Below are 22907 nucleotides of genomic sequence, written 5' to 3'. Positions count from 1 at the left end.
CCAAAAATCATTGTTTTTGAGCACCATGATATTGACTTTTGTTTTACATCTCAAGAACGCATCACAAAGCAATCCACATAAATATGTTGTTTATCATAACCAAATTACAGTCCACAGTTAAATGAGCTGGATGCCTTTTATATCATGTGCATCAAGTCTATTGCTGATACACAATGAGTGTGTCCATTTCATTATGTATTTCAACATGCGGTTTGACTATAAAGGTCACACTTCACATCTTCATTATGATTACATATGTACACCTGATATAGCCTAATTGTGTTATGTGTAATTGCACACACATTGACATTGAAATGCAGGTGTAATTGCATTGTTTAAAGGATACTTTATGTGAATCCTATCAATTTATCAACTTGATTATTAACATCAACTTGATAAAAAAAAGTACTTGTCATTTCCAAATCAGAAAATATATATAGCTATATCAAAATCAGTTTAGGCTTTAGATTGTGCATTCATTTCAAGACATGTTACCCGTGGACTCCGATTCATGACTTGGTAACAAATACAACAAACGCAGAGGAACTGTCCAGATTGATTCAGTGCAGTTTCCCAAATTGAGTTTGGCCTCTAGCTGAGAGGGTATTTTATCCTGGATTTGCCCATGCCCTGTGCGTGTGCCAAGTCATCCGACGCAGACGCAATTCTGCTTTTTGGTCCAATCATTTGCTCACTCTTATGAATGTCCAAAATGAGATGTGACATTCCTAAGATATTTTTTCCTCAGCACGACCTTTGATGACCGGATGTATTTCTGTAAATACATTTGGAATTGAAAGGAACAGTTTTTTTTAGGTTGAGATTTAATCTATGAATGCCACCCCAAACATTTTTCACAAAGGCTATTATAACGTTCAAAAATTATTTATGAGAGTTAGGCTATTTAAGGACGTGGTGTAACTTTTTTTGCTAAAACAAGTCAATTAAAAAAAGTGCAAGTTCCAAATAAACACATTTTATCATTATTTTCATGTTGGCAACACGCAGGTGTCCGTTCATTTGTCAATACCGGGTCCAATACTCCCGCCTCACGACTGCTGCTCCGCTAGTGTTCTCGGAGGATGACAGTCCAGCGGCATCTCCGCCTTTACATCGTGCACCCCCTCCCCTTCTCCTAGTCACACATTCTCACTGTAACTCCAACTGTAGATCACAGGTAATATAATCGTCGAAAAAAAGGACCTTACGTCAAAGAAAAGGGAAGAAAGAAATAAGGCAAGCAATGCTATCTTCTGACAATATCTCATTCAGTTTGAGAGCGCAGCAGGATGAATTTAATCTTCTCAAGATTCTTGGCATACTTTTACTTCGGATTCCAAGTTATTCTACAGTTCTTCATCGACCCTTGTCACCTCCATCCCCAGCCGTGCCACATTCTGGCGCAGATAGGACACACCGTGCGCCTTGGTGCCCTTCTGCCCACCCGCCAGCCGGCCAGAGTGCAGGCTGCCTTGAACCGCGCCCTCACCGGTCTCGTTCAAACTGGGGACAACTTTCTACCTTACAACCTGAGCCTGGAAGTGGTTCCTCGAGAGCCGGCCAACGGAGATCCGGAGTCCCTTTTCAGGTGTGTTTGTCAGGCTATCGTTGTTCAGGGGGTCTCCGCTGTTCTCGCCTTCCCCCAGACCCAGGAAGAGATCGTACAAGTGGAATTTATGGCTTCTTTTTTGGAAATCCCTTTTATAAGCATCATTGAACACGGAGAGCCTCTGAAAACACAGGTAACACATTTACATTCAGTTATGTCTCAGCTGAAGTAGTCTTTACAGTGTTTGTTTTCAGGTAAATGGTTTGTACCGCCGCAGTAAACTTAAGCTATTCAGATGCCTGTGCGTTATGGTGCGCCACTGTGGCCAAAAGTGTCGCGCTTTTTCCATGAACCCAATCGAAACCAAGGGGGTGAATGTGCAGTTATTAACAGGGTTTTGTGGAGATAAAGCGTATATAAAACATTTGTGGACATATATTGTGAAAAGAGCACATGAATATAGTGGCAGTGTAGTCTTATGGCAGCTAGCCACTCTTTTGCCTCTCCCAACTGTTGCCCTTTTCTATTTTTACCCCCAGTGTCCGGTTTTGGTCCTTGTAATATTATGACATTTACCCAGCGAACCTGATATTTTTCAAGGGAGATTTTATTAAAAGGGTGCAATTTTTTGACCTGATCACGTACAAGGTTTGCTTCGGTAACACGCTGCGCGAGAGCGCACTGGTTGTTTCTCCAAAAATGATTTCCATCAGACTTTCCATTCGACCTGATCTATTAATTTCTCATTTAGCAGAATACATTGTCAATGTGTATGTTTGCTTTAGGGCCATAGTGCGGTGCTGCAACCTGGTCTCAGAGCATTTCATATTACTCTATACATAAATCCAAAACATCTCATTTAGTATGATATGTTAGGTTTTGTATGGTAGGCTATGTATTAATGTGTGGATGTCCATCACCCATTTCGTATGATATGTTACGAATTACAATTCGTATTAAACTGAATAAAAATATAAAGGCAACATGTTAAGTGTTGCTCCCTTGGTTCATGAGCTGAAAAAAAGATCCCAGAAATGTTCCATATGCACGAAAATCTTATTTCTCTCAAATTTTGTAAGCAATTCTCCTTTGCCAAGATAATCCATCTACCTGACAGGTGTAACATATCAAGAAGCTGATTAAACGGCATGATCATTACACAGTTGCACCTTGTGCTGGGGACAATAAAAGGCCAGTAATGTGTTGTTTTGTCACACAACACAATGCCACAGATGTTTCAAGTTTTCAGGGAGCGTGTACTTGGCATGCTGACTCTAGGAATCTCCACCAGAGCTGTTGCCAGATAATTTAATGTTCATTTCTCTACCATAGGCCGCCTCCACAATGTTGTTTTAGAGAAATTGTCAGTATGTCCAACCAGCCTCCGGACCACAGACCATGTGTAACCACGCCAGCCCAGGACCTCCACATTCGCCATTTTAACGTGCAGGATTGTCTGAGACCAGCCACCCGGACTGCTGATGAAACTGCAGGTTTGCACAACTAAATCGTTTTTTGCACAAATAGTCAGAAACCGTCTCAGGGAAGCTCATCTGCGTGCTCGTCATCCTCACCAGGGTCTTGACCTGACTGCAGTTCGGCGTCATAACCGACTATAGTGGGCAAATGCTCACCTTCGATGGCCACTGGCACGCTGGAGAAAAGTACTGTTCATGGATGAATCCCAGTTTCAACTGTACCAGGTAGATAGCAGACAGCGTGTATGGCGTTGTGTGGTTGAGCGGCTTGCTGATGTCAACATTGTGAACAGAGTGCACCATGGTGGGGTTATGGTATGGGCAGACATAAGCTATGGACAAGGAACACAATTCTATTTTATCGATGGAAATTTGAATGCACCGAGATAACGTGATGAGATCCTGAGACCAATTGTTGTGCCATTCATCCGCCACCATCAGCTCATGTTTCAGCATGATAATGCACGGTCCCATGTCGCAAGGATCTGTACACAATTCCTGGAAGCTGAAAATGTCCCAGTTCTTCCATGGCCTGCATACTCACCAGACATGTCTTCCCATTGAGCATGTTTGGAATGTTCTGGATCGACGTGTACAACAGCGTGTTCCAGTTCCCGCCAATATCTAGCAACTTCACACAGCCATTGAAGAAGGAGTGGGACAACATTCCACAGGCCACAATCAACAGCCTGATAAATTCTATGCAAAGAAGATGTGTCCTGCTGCATGGGGGGGGTCACATAAGATACCGACTGGTTTTCTGATCCACGCCGCTACTTTTTTTTTAAAGGTATCTGTGACCAACAGATGCTTATCTGTATTCCAAGTCATCCATAGATTAGGGCCTAATGAATTTATTTCAATTGACTGATTTCCTCATATGAACTGTAACTCAGTAACATCTTTGAAATTGTTGCGTTTATATTTTGCCAAACGTACTAGATATTACGAATATGCTAAACATTTGTTATAAATTCTAGCTAGGTGGCTAGCTAACGTTAGCTTTAGGAGTTAGTTTAAGGTTAGGGGAAGGGTTAGCTAAAAGGCTTAAGGTTAGGCTTAAGGCTTCCACATGCTTCCCTGCCGAAATAATTCGTAAGAGTTTGTGCTTATATTATGACAACATTTTGAGATGTTTTTGTTTGTTCTGGACTTCGGTGAAGGTTTTTTACAGCTGTTCTGGCACACAACAGTTTTTCTAGAGGCAAACCGAAGTTCGGAGTCAAAGTCTCCGCCTCTGTCAGTGATTGGTCAGCAGTAGAGATTCTTCAATAAAGTCTTTGTTGTCATTCAACGAGAGATGACTAATTTTCATTAAACATTTTTTATTGAGAAAAACTGCACCAAACAGCTTTATTAAGGTGTAAAATTGAGCGACTAAGATCTCCTCGGCAAAACGGCAAAATGAATGACAGATTTTTTTCAGATATCTTAGATAAAATCATACTTTTAGTAAGTGTTTACTGGCTATGGCGTCTCAAAATGGACAACCAGTACCGTTTCTGCTTTTGTCTCGTTTTTCAAGCGAATGTCTTTTAAGGAAGTATTTGAGCACACTCGTTTGGTTCGCCTAGCCGACTTCGGCTAGCCGCCAGCCGAACTGAAGCATGCTGATGCCTTTAGGGGAAGGGTTAGCTGACATGCTAAGCAGTTGCAAAGTAGCTAAAAAGTAGTAAGTAGTTGAAAAATGATTGATTTGACCTATATGAGCCTTCTTGGTGACATGGAATGAGCTACAGCTAATCAGTATATTATTGAAACACAAGAGGCATCATCCTGAGTTCATACTATTTGTGCCTGTCAGTTGTCATGTTCTTTACATTATTACCTATGACAATGACTGCTTTACACACACACACACACACACACACTTCCATCTGTATATTAGATAACGTCAGTGACTTTAGAGCAATGTGAAGCAACGTGACTTTCATGGTAAAATAGCTCTGCAATGATTTCCCTCAAAATTATGCAGATCGGTAACTTCCATAGGGACCATGACATTGCTCATTCACCTTGTTGGTAAGGGACAAGGCCATGTACTTGAGAGCATTTCACCATCTTTCATTCAAAATGTCTCTCAAAAGACGTATGATTTCACAGTGTCATTGGATTTGGTATTGCTATTTCCCTTGGCATGCAAGGGAGGCGACGTGAACATCTTAAAAATCATAGCCAGCTGGAAGATTCCTTTTGAGCACTGCAAGCTCGGGAACACTTGGGGAGAGCTGTGCCTAAAATCAGAGAGAGCGAGTGAGAGAGAGGTGGGAAGTGCAGTCACAGTATCCGTACGCCGATTGAAAACTTGTACTCTTGTCTCATTTTGTATTCCACGGCCCCTTTCCATTTTGCCATCAAAACCAAGATCACAACTCTGGCTAATGGTGCATCCTACAGTATACAACCTCCATCCCTGTCATGGCTTTCAGAGAGAGGCCTGCAGTTTGATCAGCACTACATGAGACGACAGGGGTTTGCCTGGGCACTGGCCGTTTCATTCTGACCTTTCAGGTCAGCTATTACCCTGCCTGTCATGCTATGCTGGCTCTAATGCACCTGTCCCAGGTTTAGGAGACTGGATGAGTCATAGTCACAGTTTCACCGCACCAGCTGAGCCACCCCAGTCAAGCAGCCTGCCGTAGTATGATGTGTCAGAGTGCTCACTTTGGCAGTTTCAGCTGGAGTCTCTAGCTGTGGTTCTCCCTGTGGTTGTTCTCTCACTCTGTCTGTCTGTCTCTCTCTCTCGCTCTCTCTCTCTCATTTGTCTCGGGGCGCATCCCTTTACTTACTGGCAGTAATCTGAAAGAGCTGGACAGCTGTGTACGCATATGGGCAGTAGGTGTCCTCCATCCTGTGTCTTCATATCAATGCAGATAAAGGAGAGGTGGGAAAGCCGCTTTAGGTTCTCGAAAAAAACACTTTTAGCTGTATGTCTCCGTGACTTGTCCGTTTGTGTTTGTCAGTTAGCCTTTCTAAGATGTGCAGTGTGTTTTAAGTCTTCTGTTGATGTGGTTGTAGGCCACGTGATTGTGTGCACTTGTCTTTCAGCTGTTGATGCGCCTGTCCTGACATGTGCATAGTTACTACGTCAGTGTGTCTGTGAACTATTGAACTTGGCAGACCTGTCCAGTTTCAGACGGCTTACAACACAAAGGTACTTTAACAAATTAAAAGGGGGAGAAAAATAAAATCGCACACTGTAAATCTTAGGGTGGGCAGGAAAAAGTGCACACATTTGTCTTGTTTAATGTCTGCCCATTAAAATGGCTTTGGAGGGTTCCTTAACTGACTGTGAAATTATCACTGGGCTGAATGGGCAAAGAGATGGGAGGCAAACACATACACACAGTTCACCCACCTGGACTGTTTTGTACCAAGCCACTTGACTTCCTCAGTTACACCTCATTATGCTATGATCCGCAGCAGATGAAACCTGTCAGAATTATTCATGACAACAATTTCACGATGCCATGACACACAGCAGTGGACAGTCATGGTTAGCCAACGAGCCAACCTCCCAGTAAATCACTGCATGTTCATGCCAGGAATTTGCCATGAAGTGCCATTAATATTATCGCTGGAGTCATGTTCTGTTAATGAAAGTCCTACGTATGGGGTTATATGAGGTCCTGATGAGTCCTCTTGCTTCACTGGGATCTAAAAGGAAATGAATAAGTCATGTCATGTCGGGTTTATGACATGGCCTTTTGATGTCTTACTCTGCTTCCAAACCGACTTTGAGAAAAGGAACGATCCCTGTGGAAGGATGTAATGTATTCGATGTCTACACGTCATAGTTTTATGTAGGTCATATACTGCGTTCAGTGTTTTATACAATGTGGTGTTTCACACAATATAAAGGCGACACAAATAGCCTTTTAATCCTGTGAAAAGTGGGATTGTGGCATATGGGAATGGCATCACATGCATGGGGCAGAGCTGAGATGGAAATCTCACAGACACAATGAAGTCCCTTTCCCTCGCCTTCTTCAGTCTGCCAATCAGTCTAAAAGCTCTCATTGGTCTGCACTATGGCGCATGTTGTGTACCCCCCCCCAATTTTTTTTTTTAATGAACATGAGTAACAGAGAAGGCTTGTAGAACACAATGCCTTAGAAAATGGGGGATTGGCCTTCTTCGAGCTCCTTTGAGATGCATATTAGTGCCTTGAGCCGAGTCTACTTTAGATCAGATACTGAGATAGAACTATGGGCTCTGGGAGGGGAATGAGCTGAAAGATGGTCCCTGCTGTTCTGGTGAAGTGTTTGCTTTAACAAGCATGGTGAGGTCTTGCAAACTGAGGTTGTCATACTTTGCTTTCCCGGGCGAGTTCGCCGACTGCACTTGTAATGCAATTGTGTAAAAAAATAAAAGAACAGATCATCACTTAAGATGTGAGAGGCAGCCTATTTTGAAGCTTTGACAGTTGAATCGATATCAAACCCCTGTAATCTGTTTTGAAAATTTGCTGTTGTTTGAGTGTGTTTATTAGTAGTGGTATTTCTTATGGCAAGCATATATGATTGTGGATGCTCTTGACTAGAGCTAAACCCCTAATTATTTGCTCAATGAAAATGGTCGCAGTGAGTGTGACAGGCAATTAACGTTGCCAGTTTTATATGTTGGTAATAAATGATTTGGTAATACTGCACAGTGATTACGCTAATACACCCACACAGTAGGTACCAAGTCCTTCTTTTAAGATTAAAATACCAAGCTGTGATGTACCGCTAATGCAAACAGCCTTAAAAGTAATCAAACCATGTTCTCATTTGAGAACTTTCTAGTTAGTAACTTTCATGGTGCCTTTTTGCTGCTTCATTCGGGCCAAGTGGATTGATTCTAAGAAATATTCTGCAATTTTCTTGATAATGCTAGAATCTCATTGAATGTTATTTCTCAGTGGTACAGCACTGGGCTTTTTTCTCAGTAGGTCATTACATTTAATGAATCATCTGTCCCAGAGAAATGTTTACAGATACGTTTGCAGAAACATGCATATTGGAGAGAGATGGATTTGGCTTGAGGGTTAAAATAGATCTCTTGCTCCAACCCAACATTAGAGGGCAAAGGCACAACTTTCAGAGAGGTTAACTTTCCTCCTTATGCAACTTACTTGAGTATAACATTTAATTAGGATTATCTTGAGTGAGATTCTCGACTGCTTTGTTAAATAGGGGGAAAAGTACGGGTGTGAAAGCTATTTGTTGTCAATGTGTTTCTTTACTACCCAATCCGAGCTTTGCTGTCAGCAGCAGAAGCTCGGCTTGCAGTGGTCGAAGTTAAGGCAGGCCCAGTGCATTAGCGGGAAAAGGTCTGAGTCAGTAGACTCCTGAGCACCAAAGATAGAGGCCTGCCTTTCATACTGCAAGTCCAGTTTACTGCTCAAGGGACAAAAGGCAGGGAGCGCAACGATTAAAACTCCCCCTCCCCAAGACTATTCCACTTGCAGAACTAGACATGAGTCATCATAGGCGATTTGATGCTCTAATGCCTAGCAAAGGTTATTAAAGAGAAGGAACCTGGTTTGACACCCCAGATTCTTCTATTCATCTTCAGAGGCGCATTGCTATTTCAGGCAGAATCTGAACTTTGACCTATTTCTGTTTGATTTTTGCCTCACCAATAAGATAAGTTGCTGATAGTACTAAGAGGCTGAACAGACCCTAGATGGGTGTTGGCAAACATGAGAAATGGGATTCAGAATATGCTGACATATACAGTAGCTTCATCTCCCTTTCCTCCAGGAGTAAGCACATAAATACACATACGGTTCCTCATAGAAATCTTTATATGTTTCACTTATATCTCTCTTTTCTCTCTCTTCGTCATGCAAACATAGATTCACCTTAATTGCAGACTGTTACTCCACTCAGAGGTGACCATTGCAGTCCTGTCCAAACAGCTCCAGTCTGCTTCACCTAGCTGTGCAGGGAGAGGTGTGAAATACCTGGGGGAGATAACTGGTAATTGCTCACAGGTGGGGGAGAGTGATAGGCAGTGTTAGGATCTGGCTAAATCCAAGGTTACAGACCCAGGGGAGACTGGCTGGGAAAATCAGTTTGCTGCTGGAAGAGGTGTTTGAGGGGCCAAGAAGGGCACTCGTCCTTTGCTTCAAATGGAGACCCCCATTACCCCAGGGCAGTAATGGGGACATTGCCCGGCAAAGGGTCCTATACTTTAGATGAGATGTCAAACTGAGAAGCGTGATCTCTGATAATCTCATGACATGTGTTGGCATCATGGTGACCTTGCTATCTACAGAAGTCGGAAGTTTACATACACTTAGGTTGGAGTCATTATGACTAATTTTTCAACCACTCCACAAATTTCTTGTTAACAAACTATAGTTTTGGCAAGTCCGTTAGGACATCTACTTGGTGCATGACACAAGTAATTTTTCCAACAATTGTTTACAGACAGATTATTTCACTTATAACTCAATGTGTCACAATTCCAGTGGGTCAGATGTTTACATACATTAAGTTGACTGTGCCTTTAAACAGCTTGGAAAGTTCCAGAAAATGATGTCATGGCTTTAAAAGCGTCTGATAGGCTAATTTACATCATTTGAGTCAATTGGAGGTGTACCTGTGGATGTATTTCAAGGCCTACCTTCAAAGTCAGTGCCTCTTTGATTGACATCATGGGAAAATCAAAATAATTCAGCCAAGACCTCAGAATAAGAATTGTAGACCTCCACGAGTCTGGTTCATCCTTAGGAGCAATTTCCAAACACCTGAAGGTACCACGTTCATCTGTACAAACAATAGTACGCAAGTATAAACACCATGGGACCACGCAGCCGTCATAACGCTCAGGAAGGAGACACGTTCTGTCTACTAGAGAAGAATGTACTTTGGTGTGAAAGTGAGAATCGAACAACAGCAAAGGACCTTGTGAAGATGCTGGAGGAAACGGGTACAAAAGTATCTATATCCACAGTAAAACAAGTCGTATATCGACATAACCTGAAAGGCCGCTCAGCAAGGAAGAAGCCACCGCTCCAAAACCGCCATAAAAAAGCCAGTCTACGGTTTGCAACTGCACATGGGGACAAAGATCGTACTTTTTGGAGAAATGTCCTGATGAAAAAAAATGGAACTGTTTGGCCATAATGACCATCGTTATGTTTGGAGGAAAAAGGGGGAGGCTTGCAAGCCGAAGAACACCATCCAACCGTGAAGCACGGGGGTGGCAGCATCATGTTGTGGGGGTGCTTTGCTGCAGGAGGGACAGGTGCACTTCACAAAATAGATGGCATCACGAGAAAGAACAATTATGTGGATATATTGAAGCAACATCTCAAGACATCAGTCAGGAAGTTAAAGCTTGGTCGCAAATGGGTCTTCCAAATAGACAATGACCCCAAGCATACTTCCAAAGTTGTGGCAAAATGGCTTAAGGACAACAAAGTCAAGGTATTGGAGTGGCCATCACAAAGCCCTGACCTCAGTCCTATAGAACATTTGTGGGCAGAACTGAAAAAGTGTGTGCAAGCAAGGAGGCCTACAAACCTAACTCAGTTACACCAGCTCTGTCAGGAGGAATTGGCCAAAATTCACCCAACTTATTGTGGGAAGCTTGTGGAAGGCTACTCGAAGCGTTTGACCCAAGTTAAACAATTTAAAGGCAATGCTACCAAATACTTAGAGTGTATGTAAACTTCTGACCCACTGGGAATGTGATGAAAGAAATAAAAGCTTAAATAAATAATTATCTCTATAAAGTGGTGATCCTAACTGACCTAAGAGGGAATTTTGACTAGGATTAAATGTCAGGAATTTAAAAAAACTGAGTTTACGTACACCTTAGCCAAATACATTTCAACTTCCGACTCCAACTGTTCGTGTCGTTTCTTGTGTGTTCTAATGGAACTGTGTCCAAATATATTTTAGATTTGTCATCCTGATTTCCGGACCTTTTTTGGATTATCATTATATTCATCATTATATCCCAGGTCTGACAGAACCTGTGCAGATGATCTAGGTCCTGCTGTAACTCCTCCTTATTGGGAGACAGCAGCACCAGGTCATCTGCGTACAGCAGATGCTTAATTTCAGTAGTGTGTAGGGTGAGACCAGGTTCTGCAGATTATTCAGTTTTGGCCAATTCATTAATGTAGATGTTAAAAATGTTGGATTTGTTGAGCAGCCCTGTTTCACTCCACGTCCCTGAGAGAAGTCTGTTTGCTTGTTGCCAATTTTAACCGCACATTTGTTTTTATTGTACATTGATTTAATAACATCATCTATTAGTTTATAAAAAAAAGACCTTCATGCCAAATTGAATCAAATGCATTCCCGAAGTCTATGAAACATGATCTCTCTACTATTATTCTGACATTTCACATTCTTAAAATAAAGTGGTGATCCTAACTGACCTCAAACAGGGAATTTTTCTAGGATTAAATGTCAGGAATTGTGAAAAATTGAGTTTAAATGTACTCGGCTAAAGTGTATGTAAACTTCCGACTTCAACTGTATATTCCCCCACAAATTTGCTGCGTGCTGGTGGGTGCTACATATTGGTGACGAATGGATTGAGTTACCTCCACATTAGTCAGTTTATGAAAAGCCCTGTGTGAAATGCAATAATACATTGTAATCTTCAAGGAAGGCACTACTTCCATTGGATTCGCTAAGTCTATTAGAAGATCTTTTGAAACAATTTGTAGAAATGACAGTTAGTAACTCAAAAATGCTGCACGCACAAAACAAATATTAGACAGCAAGGCTCTTGATCCAGGATTGGATTCTCTGCTGTTACCAAGCAAAGCTTGATTTTGGAAGAAGCTAACCACTTAGCTAGCTACAGTGCCTTGCGAAAGTATTCGGCCCCCTTGAACTTTGCGACCTTTTGCCACATTTCAGGCTTCAAACATAAAGATATAAAACTGTATTTTTTTGTGAAGAATCAACAACAAGTGGGACACAATCATGAAGTGGAACGACATTTATTGGATATTTCAAACTTTTTTAACTAATCAAAAACTGAAAAATTGGGCGTGCAAAATTATTCAGCCCCCTTAAGTTAATACTTTGTAGCGCCACCTTTTGCTGTGATTACAGCTGTAAGTCGCTTGGGGTATGTCTCTATCAGTTTTGCTTGTTTCCAAAGTGGTCCTCGATATTATTGATTAAAAGGCAAGACAAAATTACAAACAACCATATATACATTCATTTATATTGACGTCCTAAAAAGTGTCCTTCACTGCACTTTACCCTAACCTTAAAAATCAACCATATTAATTTTGACCTTTAAAAAACAATCTATTCGTTGCATCATACCTATCATTCAGATATATACACCTGACCAGCGGTAGGGGGCACAAGTGGCAGTGGAGGGGTTTCTATTACTTAGACATCCTTGTCTGAATGAAAACCTTTGCCTGCTTTTTAAAGCTATTTCATAGACAAATGTCTGTATAGAGAAACGTGCTCCTCGCAATACTGTTTACTCTTGGGATTTTACAAGACATAACACCAGCTCTAGACCATATCAATGTGGTTTTTCATATAACCTGGGGAACAATCATTTAAGATGTCAAACATATGATTAAGTTTAAGTTGGTCAACTCTGGACTCCAAAGGTAACAAGCCCACCTCCCAGAACTCCTGTACCCCTATGGGGGTCCTAGGGGGGCCATAAAGCATATACCTGATAACATTATTTTGCATGACCTGCATTCTAATTTTCTGCTTTTTTGATAGCCCACTATACCAAGCAGAGCAGGCATAATCAAAATGAGTCAAGGTCGTGACAAGCGGTTTTCTTCACTTTGATGTTAAAATATCAATTTGTTCCACATTTTATAAAGAATTTTAGCAGCAATCAGGTCTCCAGAAAGGGATTGATCTAGGGACACACCAAGATCAGTTACACATGTTTTAGATTCAATCTCCTTGCCTGCACAGTTTACCCAAGCAATCTATGTTTTGTTCCAAACAAAATCGGTTAAATTTTTCCCAAATGTAGCGACAATTTGTTGTCAGTCAACCAATCTCCAACAAAATGTAATTCCTTACTCAGGGTCTCCTTGATGTAAACTGTATCCTTCCCTGATACCAGTATGGCTGAGTCATCAGCATAAAGCAGGAGTTTGCATCTGCCATATCATAAACGTATATAACAAATAAGAGAGGCCCTAAAATTGATCCCTGCAGTACTCCACAGGACATTTCTTTGGCCTCTGACATAACATCACAAACCTTACATTCTTGTGTTCTGTTGGTCAGATAAGACCTAAACCAATTCACTGCTACACCATTTAGACCCATGCATTTCAGTTTCATCAGGAGAATATCATGTTCCACAATGTTAAAAGCTTTCTGCAAATATAACATACCTGAATAGATCCCCATCTCACGTTCCTGCTTGATGTGGGCAAAAAGGTGGATACGGCAAGTATCAGTGGAATGAGATGTTCTAAAGACAGATTTGAGTTCATAAATACATTTGTGCTCAGTATCCCTCAAGTTGTTTAAAAACGAATCTCTCAACAATTTTGGATAAGCTGCTGAGGATCGACACAGGCCTGTAGTTTCAGGAACCACCCTGGCTGTTTTGAGATAATTGGGAAATGTACCACTACTAATAGAAAGCTTAACAATATGCAATATCATTTTAGCTGTGACACAAGCACTATCCTTTATGAATCTTACAGGAAGGTTATCCAGCCCAGTTTCTCTGTTTGTGCTCATTAAGCATAGTAGATTGGAGACTTTGTCCTCTGTTCCCATGCACAGCTCAAACAAATAATTTGTGATACCTTTGCTATGGCAAAAGTTGTTAATGAAAGACTGGCCATGGTGTCCAGAGAAGGTTGGTAACTTCTTAACCAGAGATGAGGCTATAGGAGGTTAAAAAAGTTAAAATAATATGCAACCTTTGCCTGGTCATAACATAAAACATCATCAATATCCAGGCCAATACTACAGGATTTTACCTTATAGGGAGTTTTTGAGCCAATGTCCTTTAAAATGTTCCACAGTTTACAAGGCTGATGTAAGTTGACATTAACAGTGTCTATGTAATGTTGGGATTTGGCCTTATCCATTTTGTATCTTACCTGGTTTCTACAGTTAATAAAACCATAATCTTGTTGTAAATGTATCCTTTTGAATTTGGCCAGGTAGCGATCCCTTTTCCTAAGATCTCGGAAGGGATCCATTTTCCTGACCGCTGTTTGATTCAAATTTGTTTCATCGCCAGAAAGTCGAGTGCAGACAGAAACATTTATTTAAAAAAGATACCAAAGATTCCTGTCCACCCACGACTGTGTGGCCAAACACGACTCCAACACCATCATTAAGTTTGCTGACAACACAACAGTGGTAGGCCTGATCACCGTCAATTATGAGTCGGCCTATAGGGAGGAGGTCAGAGAACTGGCAGTGTGGTGCCAGGACAACAAACTCTCCCTCAATGTGGGCAAGACAAAGGAGCTGATCGTGGACTACAGGAAAATGTGGGCCGAACAGGCCCCCATTAACATCGACAAGGCTGTAGTGGAGCGGGTTGAGAGTTTCAAGTTCCTTGTACAGATTTTCTCAACTAGCCTGTACCTCCGCACACTGACTCTGTACCGGTGCCCCCTGTATATAGCCTCGTTATTGTTATTCTTATTGTGATACTGTTTATTTTAGTCTACTTGGTAAATATCTTCTTAACTCTTCCTGAACTGCACTGTTGATTAAGGGCTAGTAAGTAAGCATTTCACGGTAAATTTCACTTGTTGTATTTGCCGCATGTGACCAATAAAGCTTGATTTGATTTATTCTAAAATATATTATTTTTTAATCCTCAGAAATCTACACACAATACCCCATAATGACAAAGTTATAACAGGTTTTTAGACATTTTTGCCAAGTTATTAAATATTGAAAACGAAAATACCTTATTTATATAAGTATTCAGACCCTTTGCTATGAGACACGAAGTTGAGCTCATTGATCCTCCTTGAGATGTTTCTACAACTTGATTGGAGTCCACCTGTGGTAAATTCCATTAATTGGACATGGTTTGGAAAGGCACACACCTGTCTATATAAGGTCCCACAATTGACGTGAGGTCGAAGGAATGGTCCGTAGAGCATCGAGACAGGATTGTGTCGAGGCACAGATCTGGGGAAGGGTACCAAAACATTTCTGCAGCATTGAAGGTCCCAAAGGACACAGTAGCCTCCATCATTCTTAAATGGAAGAAGTTAGGGACCAAAATTAATTTTTCTAGTGCTGGCTGCACAACCAAACTGAGCAATCGGGGGAGAAGGTCCTTGGTCAGGGAAGTGACCAAGAAGACGATGGTCACTCTGACAGAGCTCTAGAGTTCCTCTGTGGAGATGGGAGAACCTTCCAGAAAGACACACATTAAGAAAGACACCATTTATGGTAGAGTTGCCAGACGGAAGACACTCCTCAGTAAAAGGCTCATGACAGCCCGCTTGGAGTTTGCCAAAAAGCACCTAAAGACTCTCGGACCAGGAGAAACAAGATTCTCTGGTCTGATGAAACCAAGATTGAATTATTTGGCCTGAAAGCCAAGTGTCATGTCTAGAAGAAACCTAGCACCATCCCTACGGTTAAGCATGGTGGTGGTAGAATCATGCCGTGGAGATGTTTTTCAGTAGCAGGGACTGGGAGACTAGTCAGGATCAAGGCAAAGATAAATGGAGCAAAGTACAGGGAGATCTTTGATGAAACCCTGCTCCAGAGCTCTCAGGACCTCAGACTGGGGCGAAGGTTTAACTTCCAACAGGACCACGACTTTCAGCACATAGCCAAGACAGTGCAGGGGTGGCTTCGGGACAAGTCTCTGAATGTCCTTCAGTGGCCCAGCCAGAGCCCGGACTTAAACCTGATAAACCGAACATCTCTGCAGAGACCTGAAAATAGCATTTCAGCAATGCTCCCCATCCAACCTGACAGAGCTTGAGAGGATCTGCAGAGAATAATGGGAGAAACTCCCCAAATACAGGTGTGCCAAGCTTGTAGTGTCACACCAAAGAAGACTCAAGACTGTAATTGCTGCCAAAAGGTGCTTCAACAAAGTACAGAGTAAAGGGTCTGAATACTTATATAAAAGTAATATTTCTGTTTTTTTATGTTTTATAAATTAGCAAACATTTCTAAAAACCTGTTTTTACTTTGTCATTATGGGGTATTGTGTGGAGAATTGAACCCTGTGGCACCGCCATAGAGACTGCCAGAGGTCCGGACAATAGGCCCTCCGATTTGACACACTGAACTCTATCTGAGAAGTAGTTGGTGAACCAGGCGAGTCTACCGATAAGAATGCGGTGATTGACCGAGTCGAAAGCCAATACTGTCTTTTATCGATGGCGGTTATGATATCGTTTAGTACCTTGAGAGTGGCTGAGGTGTACCCGTGACCAACTCGGAAACTGGATTGCACAGCAGAGAAGGTACAGTGGGATTCAAAATGGTCAGTGATCTGTTTACTAACTTGTCTTTTGAAGACTTTAGAAAGGCAGGTCAGGATGGATATAGGTCTGTAAAAGAGGGGGATGACCGCGGCAGCTTTCCAATCTTTGGGGATCTCGGACGATATGAAAGAGAGGTTGAACAGACTGGTAATAGGGGTTGCAACAATGGCAGCGGATAATTTTAGAAAGAGAGCGTCCAGATTGTCTATCCCAGCTGATTTGTACGGGTCCAGGTTTTGCAGCTCTTTCAGAACATCTGCTGTCTGGATTTGGATGAAGGAGAAGCTGGGGAGGCTTGGGAAAGTAGCTGCGGGGGTGCTGTTGGCCGGGGTTGGGGTAGCCAGCAGGAAAGCATGGCCAGCCATAGAGAAATGCTTATTGAAATTCTCAATTAATGTGGATTTATCGGTGGTGACAGTGTTACCTAGCCTCAGTGCAGTGGGCTGCTGGGAGGAGGTGCTCTTACTCTCCATGGACTTTACAGTGTCCCAAAACCTTTTGGAGTTAGAGCTACAGGATGCAAATTTCTGTTTGAAAAAACTAGCCTTTGCTTTCCTGACTAACTGTGTGTATTGGTTCCTGACTTCCCTGAAAAGTTGCATTTCGCAGGGACTATTCAATGCTAGTGTAGTCTGCCACAGGATGTTTTTTGTGCTGGTCGAGGGCAGTCAGGTCTGGAGTGAACCAAGGGCTATATCTTTTAAAGAGCAACCAGGCATCCTCGACTGACGGGATGAGGCCAATATCCTTCCAGGATACCCGGACCAGGTTGATTAGAAAGGCCTGCTCGCAGAAGTGTTTTAGGGAGCATTTGACAGTGATGAGGGCTGGTTGTTTGATCGCGGACCCATTACGCACGCAGGCAATGGGGCAGTGATCGCTGAGATCCTGGTTGAAGACAGCAGAGGTGTATTTAGAGGGCAAGGTGTGAAGTGCCAGTTTTCAACCCCCCTGGCCTGCTAGGCTCCAGTGGGGGAAGGGAGACTCCTACAGAAATTAGAAAGTTACATAGTTTGTGTCTCTGAGGGCTGTGAGATGGTGTGCTAAAGATGTCCACATGCTTCCCAGCCGAAACAGTTTGGAACAGTTTGTGCATATATTATGTAAACATTTGGTGACGTTTTTATTCATTTTGGACTTCAGGAAGTGTTTTTTCAGCAATTCGGGCACACAAATTTTACATTTCTTATCGAGGCAAGTTGGTAAGTGAGTTGGTAACCGAAGTCTTACGCCCCCTTGTCGGTGATTGGTCAACAGTAGGGATTCTATAATGAAGTGCCTGTGGTCATTCAATGAGAGACGACTCGTCCTAATGCACATTTTTTCACTTAAGAAATACTTGTACCAAACATCCTAGTCAGATGCAAAATGGACAAACAGTACTATTGCCGTTTTTTCTCGTTTTTCAAGTATGGGAGTATGTCAGCACAATTGTTTGGTTCAACCGAACTTAAACATGCTGACACCTTAAGAGTCTCTGGCAGGGAATTTGTAACACTTAAAGACATTCTATTTTTGGTGATTGCATTTTATGCACTGCAGTAAGAATATGAATATCGGACCCATAAAAGTTGTTTGGCTTGTAATAAATCATTAAAACAAAAAAAGAGGCAAAACTTGAACTAATTTTAATTAACATGTCAGAGTAAGGGTTATGAGAATGGTACTGAAAGTTCCTTTTTTACTGGGATCAGGGCTTTGAAATCAAGCCTAGTTGTTGTAGATGTGATACTGATCTGAATGCGATCCGGTGTTTGGCAAAAACTCTATACTCCCATTTGTTGTTCTTAGGGCTGTATTATCTCAGATCTAACTAAACAGAGATTCATGGGAGCGGCTTATGCATGTATTCATATCATTTCCCAGGGACGTTCTGGAATAACTAGGGTTGGTTTTGGTTGTTGCTCAAAAATGCAGAGCTTGCTTTTGTTTAGTGAAAGTTCTTTTTTTTTTTTTACACTAGAGGCAGACCGTACCCAATCTCTGTATTGTTTGGGCAAGACTGTTGTTGGGCTTTTCCTTGATAACATTTTTTTGTAGGGGTTGATACATTTTTCCTAAGCGAAAATTAAGTCAGAAATTTCAAAGTGATTACAAACTTCAGAAGCCTTTTTAAACCTCAAATGCACTACAAGTTTTACATTTCCTGCAATTCCCTGAAAGTTCTTCTGCAACAGGGTGATCAAATTAAGTTCCGGCACCTGTATAACGCAGTCCAAAACAAGCCTATTTGATTTTCCCATATTCCAATGTTCCCTTTTTTAAATTATTATTATCACAGAGTAAGTTATTACTGTATCGTCTATTCATTTCACAACTTCGCTGAGAGAACGCCTCGGTACCATTTCCAAGACAGCATAGATCACAAAGACGCTATTCGATTACAATCACATGAACAAATGCAGGAAAGAAAATGACAGGTCAGACTGTGGAATGACCCCCAATATGGCCTAGTGAGTGAGCATAAACAGTACATTTCCGCTGTGTCGGCTGTCAGGCTCCTCTGTGTTATTTCTGATTCACGGAGCATGGTTATTGACCTATCATTACTCTTAGAAGCCCTCCAGTCTGCTTCATTGCAGAGGAATTCAGCTGACTGTTTTTTGTTGTTGGATGAAGCAGCACATTGACCGAGAGACCAGACCAGCACTGGGGCTGGATGGAGTGTGCTGGCATCTCACTTCAGAGCTAATCCATTGTCTTCCCCTCTGACTGCAAACAGCGTTTTGGCAGGCACCGCCGCTCCCTGAATTCTGCATTCGGCTTGTTCGCCTGCCAAAGACTCCCCTTCAGCTTTGCCGCTGCACCCATGTTATTATCCAACCTCTAGTTGTGTTGAGCTCTTCTTGTTCATTTTTTTTTTTGCGACCACCGTTTTCTAGACACAGCCTCGTTTGCCCTCCCCTTGATTCTAAACAATCCCACTTTTGGTGATTTTATTGCAGAATTTGCTCTGCAACAACCATCCCTGCCAACCCTTGAATTGAATGTCGTCCAGACATTACGGGGTTCCAGTGTATTAGCCATATTGGTCATTTCCACCATCAATGCTAAAGTGGGGGTCTTCGTAAATGTGGCACTTAAGCTTGTACCACTGTATGCTCTCTCAAATAGACGAGGCACTTCAGCCCGGATCTGATTGAGCAAACAAAGAGTAAACTTAACCTGTGTAAACATCTTCGGCAAACAAATCCAGGTTTGGAATGGTCAGTCTGCTACCACGACCTGTGGCAGTCATCAGCTCGCTCATGCTACAGCTTAGCAATGAAGGGAACTATATTCTCATGCAATACTTTGATTTCATCAATCCGATTAATTAATTGCTAATCCTGACAGTTCATCCAGCCATTTTGTGCTGGACAGTTCCCAATCTTAAGTGCCAATATTATGTCATGATATTTGACAGTCAATTTGGATACTCCTCGAATAGATTTCAGAAACATTTAATTTAGCAGATAAGGTATGATATTTATATATTCCTGTTGTAAACCTAGTGGTTTTGTAAGAATTCATTACATTGAGTAATTAACAGTATGTGGACTAATTAAAGGACAAAACGCAGCATCATATGATGTAAAATCCATCATACCGGCTGTATTAATGAATTTTGAATGACCTTGATTATCTTCCCTATATCTGTCACTTCCCTTGGTTCTCTCCTCAGGTGTTATTGACTCTGTTTTAATGTCGGTGGGTTGTTTGTGTTACGTGTTTATGGTTTCATTTATTTATTAAAACAGTCTCAGCGCACTCGTTACAAAAGCTCAAATAAGCAAAGAGAAACGACAGTCCATCATTACTTTAAGACATGAAGGTCAGACAATACGGAACATTTCAGGAACTTTGAAAGTTTCTTCAAGTGCAGTCGCAAAAACCGTCAAGCGCTATGATGAAACTGGCTCTCATGAGGACCGCCACATGAATGGAAGACCCAGAGTTACCTCTGCTGCAGGGGATAAGTTCATTAGAATTACCAGCCTCAGACATTGCAACCAAAGTAAAGACTTCAAGTAACAGAGACATCTCAACATCAGAGGAGACTGTGTGAATCAGGCCTTCATGGTCAAATTGATGCAAAGAAACCACTACTAAAGGACATCAATAATAAGAGGAGACTTGCTTGTCCCAAGAAACATGAGCAATGGACATTCAACCAGTGTAAATTTGTCCTTTGGTCTGGAGTACAAATTTGAGATTTTTGGTCTTTGTGAGACGCGGTCTGGGTGAATGGATTATCTCTGCGTGTGCATTTCCCACCCTAAAGCATGGATGAGGTGTTATGGTGTGGGGTGCTTTATAAGGGCTATTTAACCAAGAAGGAGAGTGATAGAGTGCTGCATCAGATGACCTGGCCTCCACAATCACCCAACCTCAACCACTTTTAGATGGTTTGGGATGAGTCAGACCGCAGAGTAAAGGAAAAGCAGCCAACAAGTGCTCAGCATATGTAGGAACTCCTTCAAGACTGTTGGAAAAGCATTCCAGGTGAAGCTGGTTGAGAGAATGCCAAGAGTGTGCAAAGCTATCATCATGGCAAAAGGTGGCTATTTGAAGTATAATATATAAAATTATATCAAATATATTTAGATTTGTTTAACACTTTTTTTGGTTACTACATGATTCCATATGTGTTATTTCATAGTGTTGATGTCTTCACTATTATTCTACAATGTAGAAAATAGTTTAAAAAATAAAGAAAAACCCTTGAATGAGTAGGTGTTTTAAAATGTTTGACCGGTAGTGTATATATCTTTTCTTAATTATTATTATTTTGTTGTACTTTTACCCCTTTTTCGTGATACACAATTATTTACAATGACGGCCTACCCCAGCCAAACCATCCCCTAACACGACACGGACAACGCTGGGCCAATTGTGCACCTCCCTATTGGACTCCTGATCACGGCTGGGTTATGATACAGCCAGGGATCGAACCCCAGTCTGTAGTGACGCTTCTAGCACTGTGATGCAGTGCCTCAGACCACTGCGCCACTCAGGATCCCAAAATGTGCCATGCAAATGCCAAGCTCTACCAACTGAGCCACAGAAATCAGACATCGAATATCTCTTTAAGCATGGTCAAGTTAATTATGCAGTGGATTATGTATTAAACCACCCAGACACATCAAAGATACAGTCGTACTTCTGAATTGAGCCGCAGGACAGAAATGAAACTGCTCAGGGATGTTACCATGAGGCCATTGGTGATTTTAAAACCGCTACAGAGTTCAATGGCTGTGATGGGAGAAAACTGAGGATGGATCAACAATATTGTAGTGACTCCACAATAATGATCTAAATGACAGAGTGAAAAGAATAATAAAATATAATCCAAATATCCCAAAACATTGTATGCATGGCACTTGTATGCAACAAGGCACTAAAGCAGCAGTTCCCAAACAGGGGGTCCCAACCCCATGTGGGGTCGCCTGATATGAAAATAGGGTCGCGGTAGAAATTCCAGAAATCCTGAGAAAAGATATATACAAAAACAAATATAATATTGTCTTTGTATCTCAAAATCATTGTAATGTGGTTTATCTTAAAAATGTAAATGAAAAATATTTGAATCTAAAAGATTAAATTAAATCATTCCCACTGAATGGCTTGGCCCACTACGCTATGAAACCACACACTATTGCAGAGACTTTGATATTACCAACCACAATTGATATGGTGAAAACTATGAGTAGGGAAGCAGAGGCACAAACTCACATCAATACCTTTGCTTGATCAGTCCCCTTCTTTACTCCCTGTTCACTCATGACTGCATGGCCAGGCACGACTCCAACACCATCATTAAGTTTGCAACATTGGTAGGCCTGGTCATCAACAATGACGAGACGGCATATAGGGAGGTCAGAGACCTGGCCATGTGGTGCCAGCACAACAACCTCTCCCTCAAAGTGATCAAGACAAAGGAGATGATTGTGGATTACAGGAAAAGGAATCCACAATCATTCTCATCGATGTGCTGTAGTGGAGCAGGTTGAGAGCTTCAAATTCCTTGGTGTCCACATCACCAACGAACTAGCATGGTCCATGCACACCAAGACAGTCGTGAAGAGGGCACGACAAAACCTAATCCCCCTCAGGAGACTGAAAATATTTGGCATGGGTCCTCAGATCCTCAAAACTTTCTATAGCTGCACCATCGAGAGCATCCTTGTTGCAATCACTGCCTTGTATGGCAACTGCTCGGCCTCCGACCGCAAGGCACTACAGAGGGAAGGGCCTACGGCCCAGTACATCACTGTACTGGGCCATACCAGGCGGTGTCAGAAGAAGGCCCTAAAAATTGTCAAAGGCTTCAGCCACCCTAGTCATAGACTGTTCTCTCTGCTACAACAATTGATTGAATCTCTTTGAAAGACTTTCTAATTCTCACCTAATCTTCTCTTGAACCCTTTATCATTGAAATGCATCTTACTCC

At 41.9% G+C, this 22907-nt stretch overlaps 1 protein-coding gene across 4 annotated transcripts in view; it reads left to right on the top strand.

Annotated features, from left to right (window-relative positions):
- The first annotated feature begins 920 nt into the window (after positions 1–920).
- Positions 921–22907, top strand: part of grin3bb (glutamate receptor, ionotropic, N-methyl-D-aspartate 3Bb) — a 105958-nt gene continuing 83971 nt past the window's right edge. For all 4 annotated transcript variants that reach the window (XR_006083436.1, XR_006083437.1, XM_024421098.2 and 1 more), the window contains exon 1: positions 921–1742. Coding sequence is in view for 2 of the 4 variants with exons in the window: in XM_024421098.2 (XP_024276866.1) it covers positions 1290–1742 (453 nt within the window). In the remaining 2 variants the exon portion in view is untranslated. The remainder of the gene's footprint in view (positions 1743–22907) is intronic.

The sequence above is a fragment of the Oncorhynchus tshawytscha genome, linkage group LG05 (genome assembly GCF_018296145.1).
Source record: "Oncorhynchus tshawytscha isolate Ot180627B linkage group LG05, Otsh_v2.0, whole genome shotgun sequence".
Taxonomy (NCBI): domain Eukaryota; kingdom Metazoa; phylum Chordata; class Actinopteri; order Salmoniformes; family Salmonidae; genus Oncorhynchus; species Oncorhynchus tshawytscha.
The sequence above is the reverse complement of the archived record's forward strand: the minus strand, read 5'-3'. Positions and strand labels throughout refer to the sequence as shown.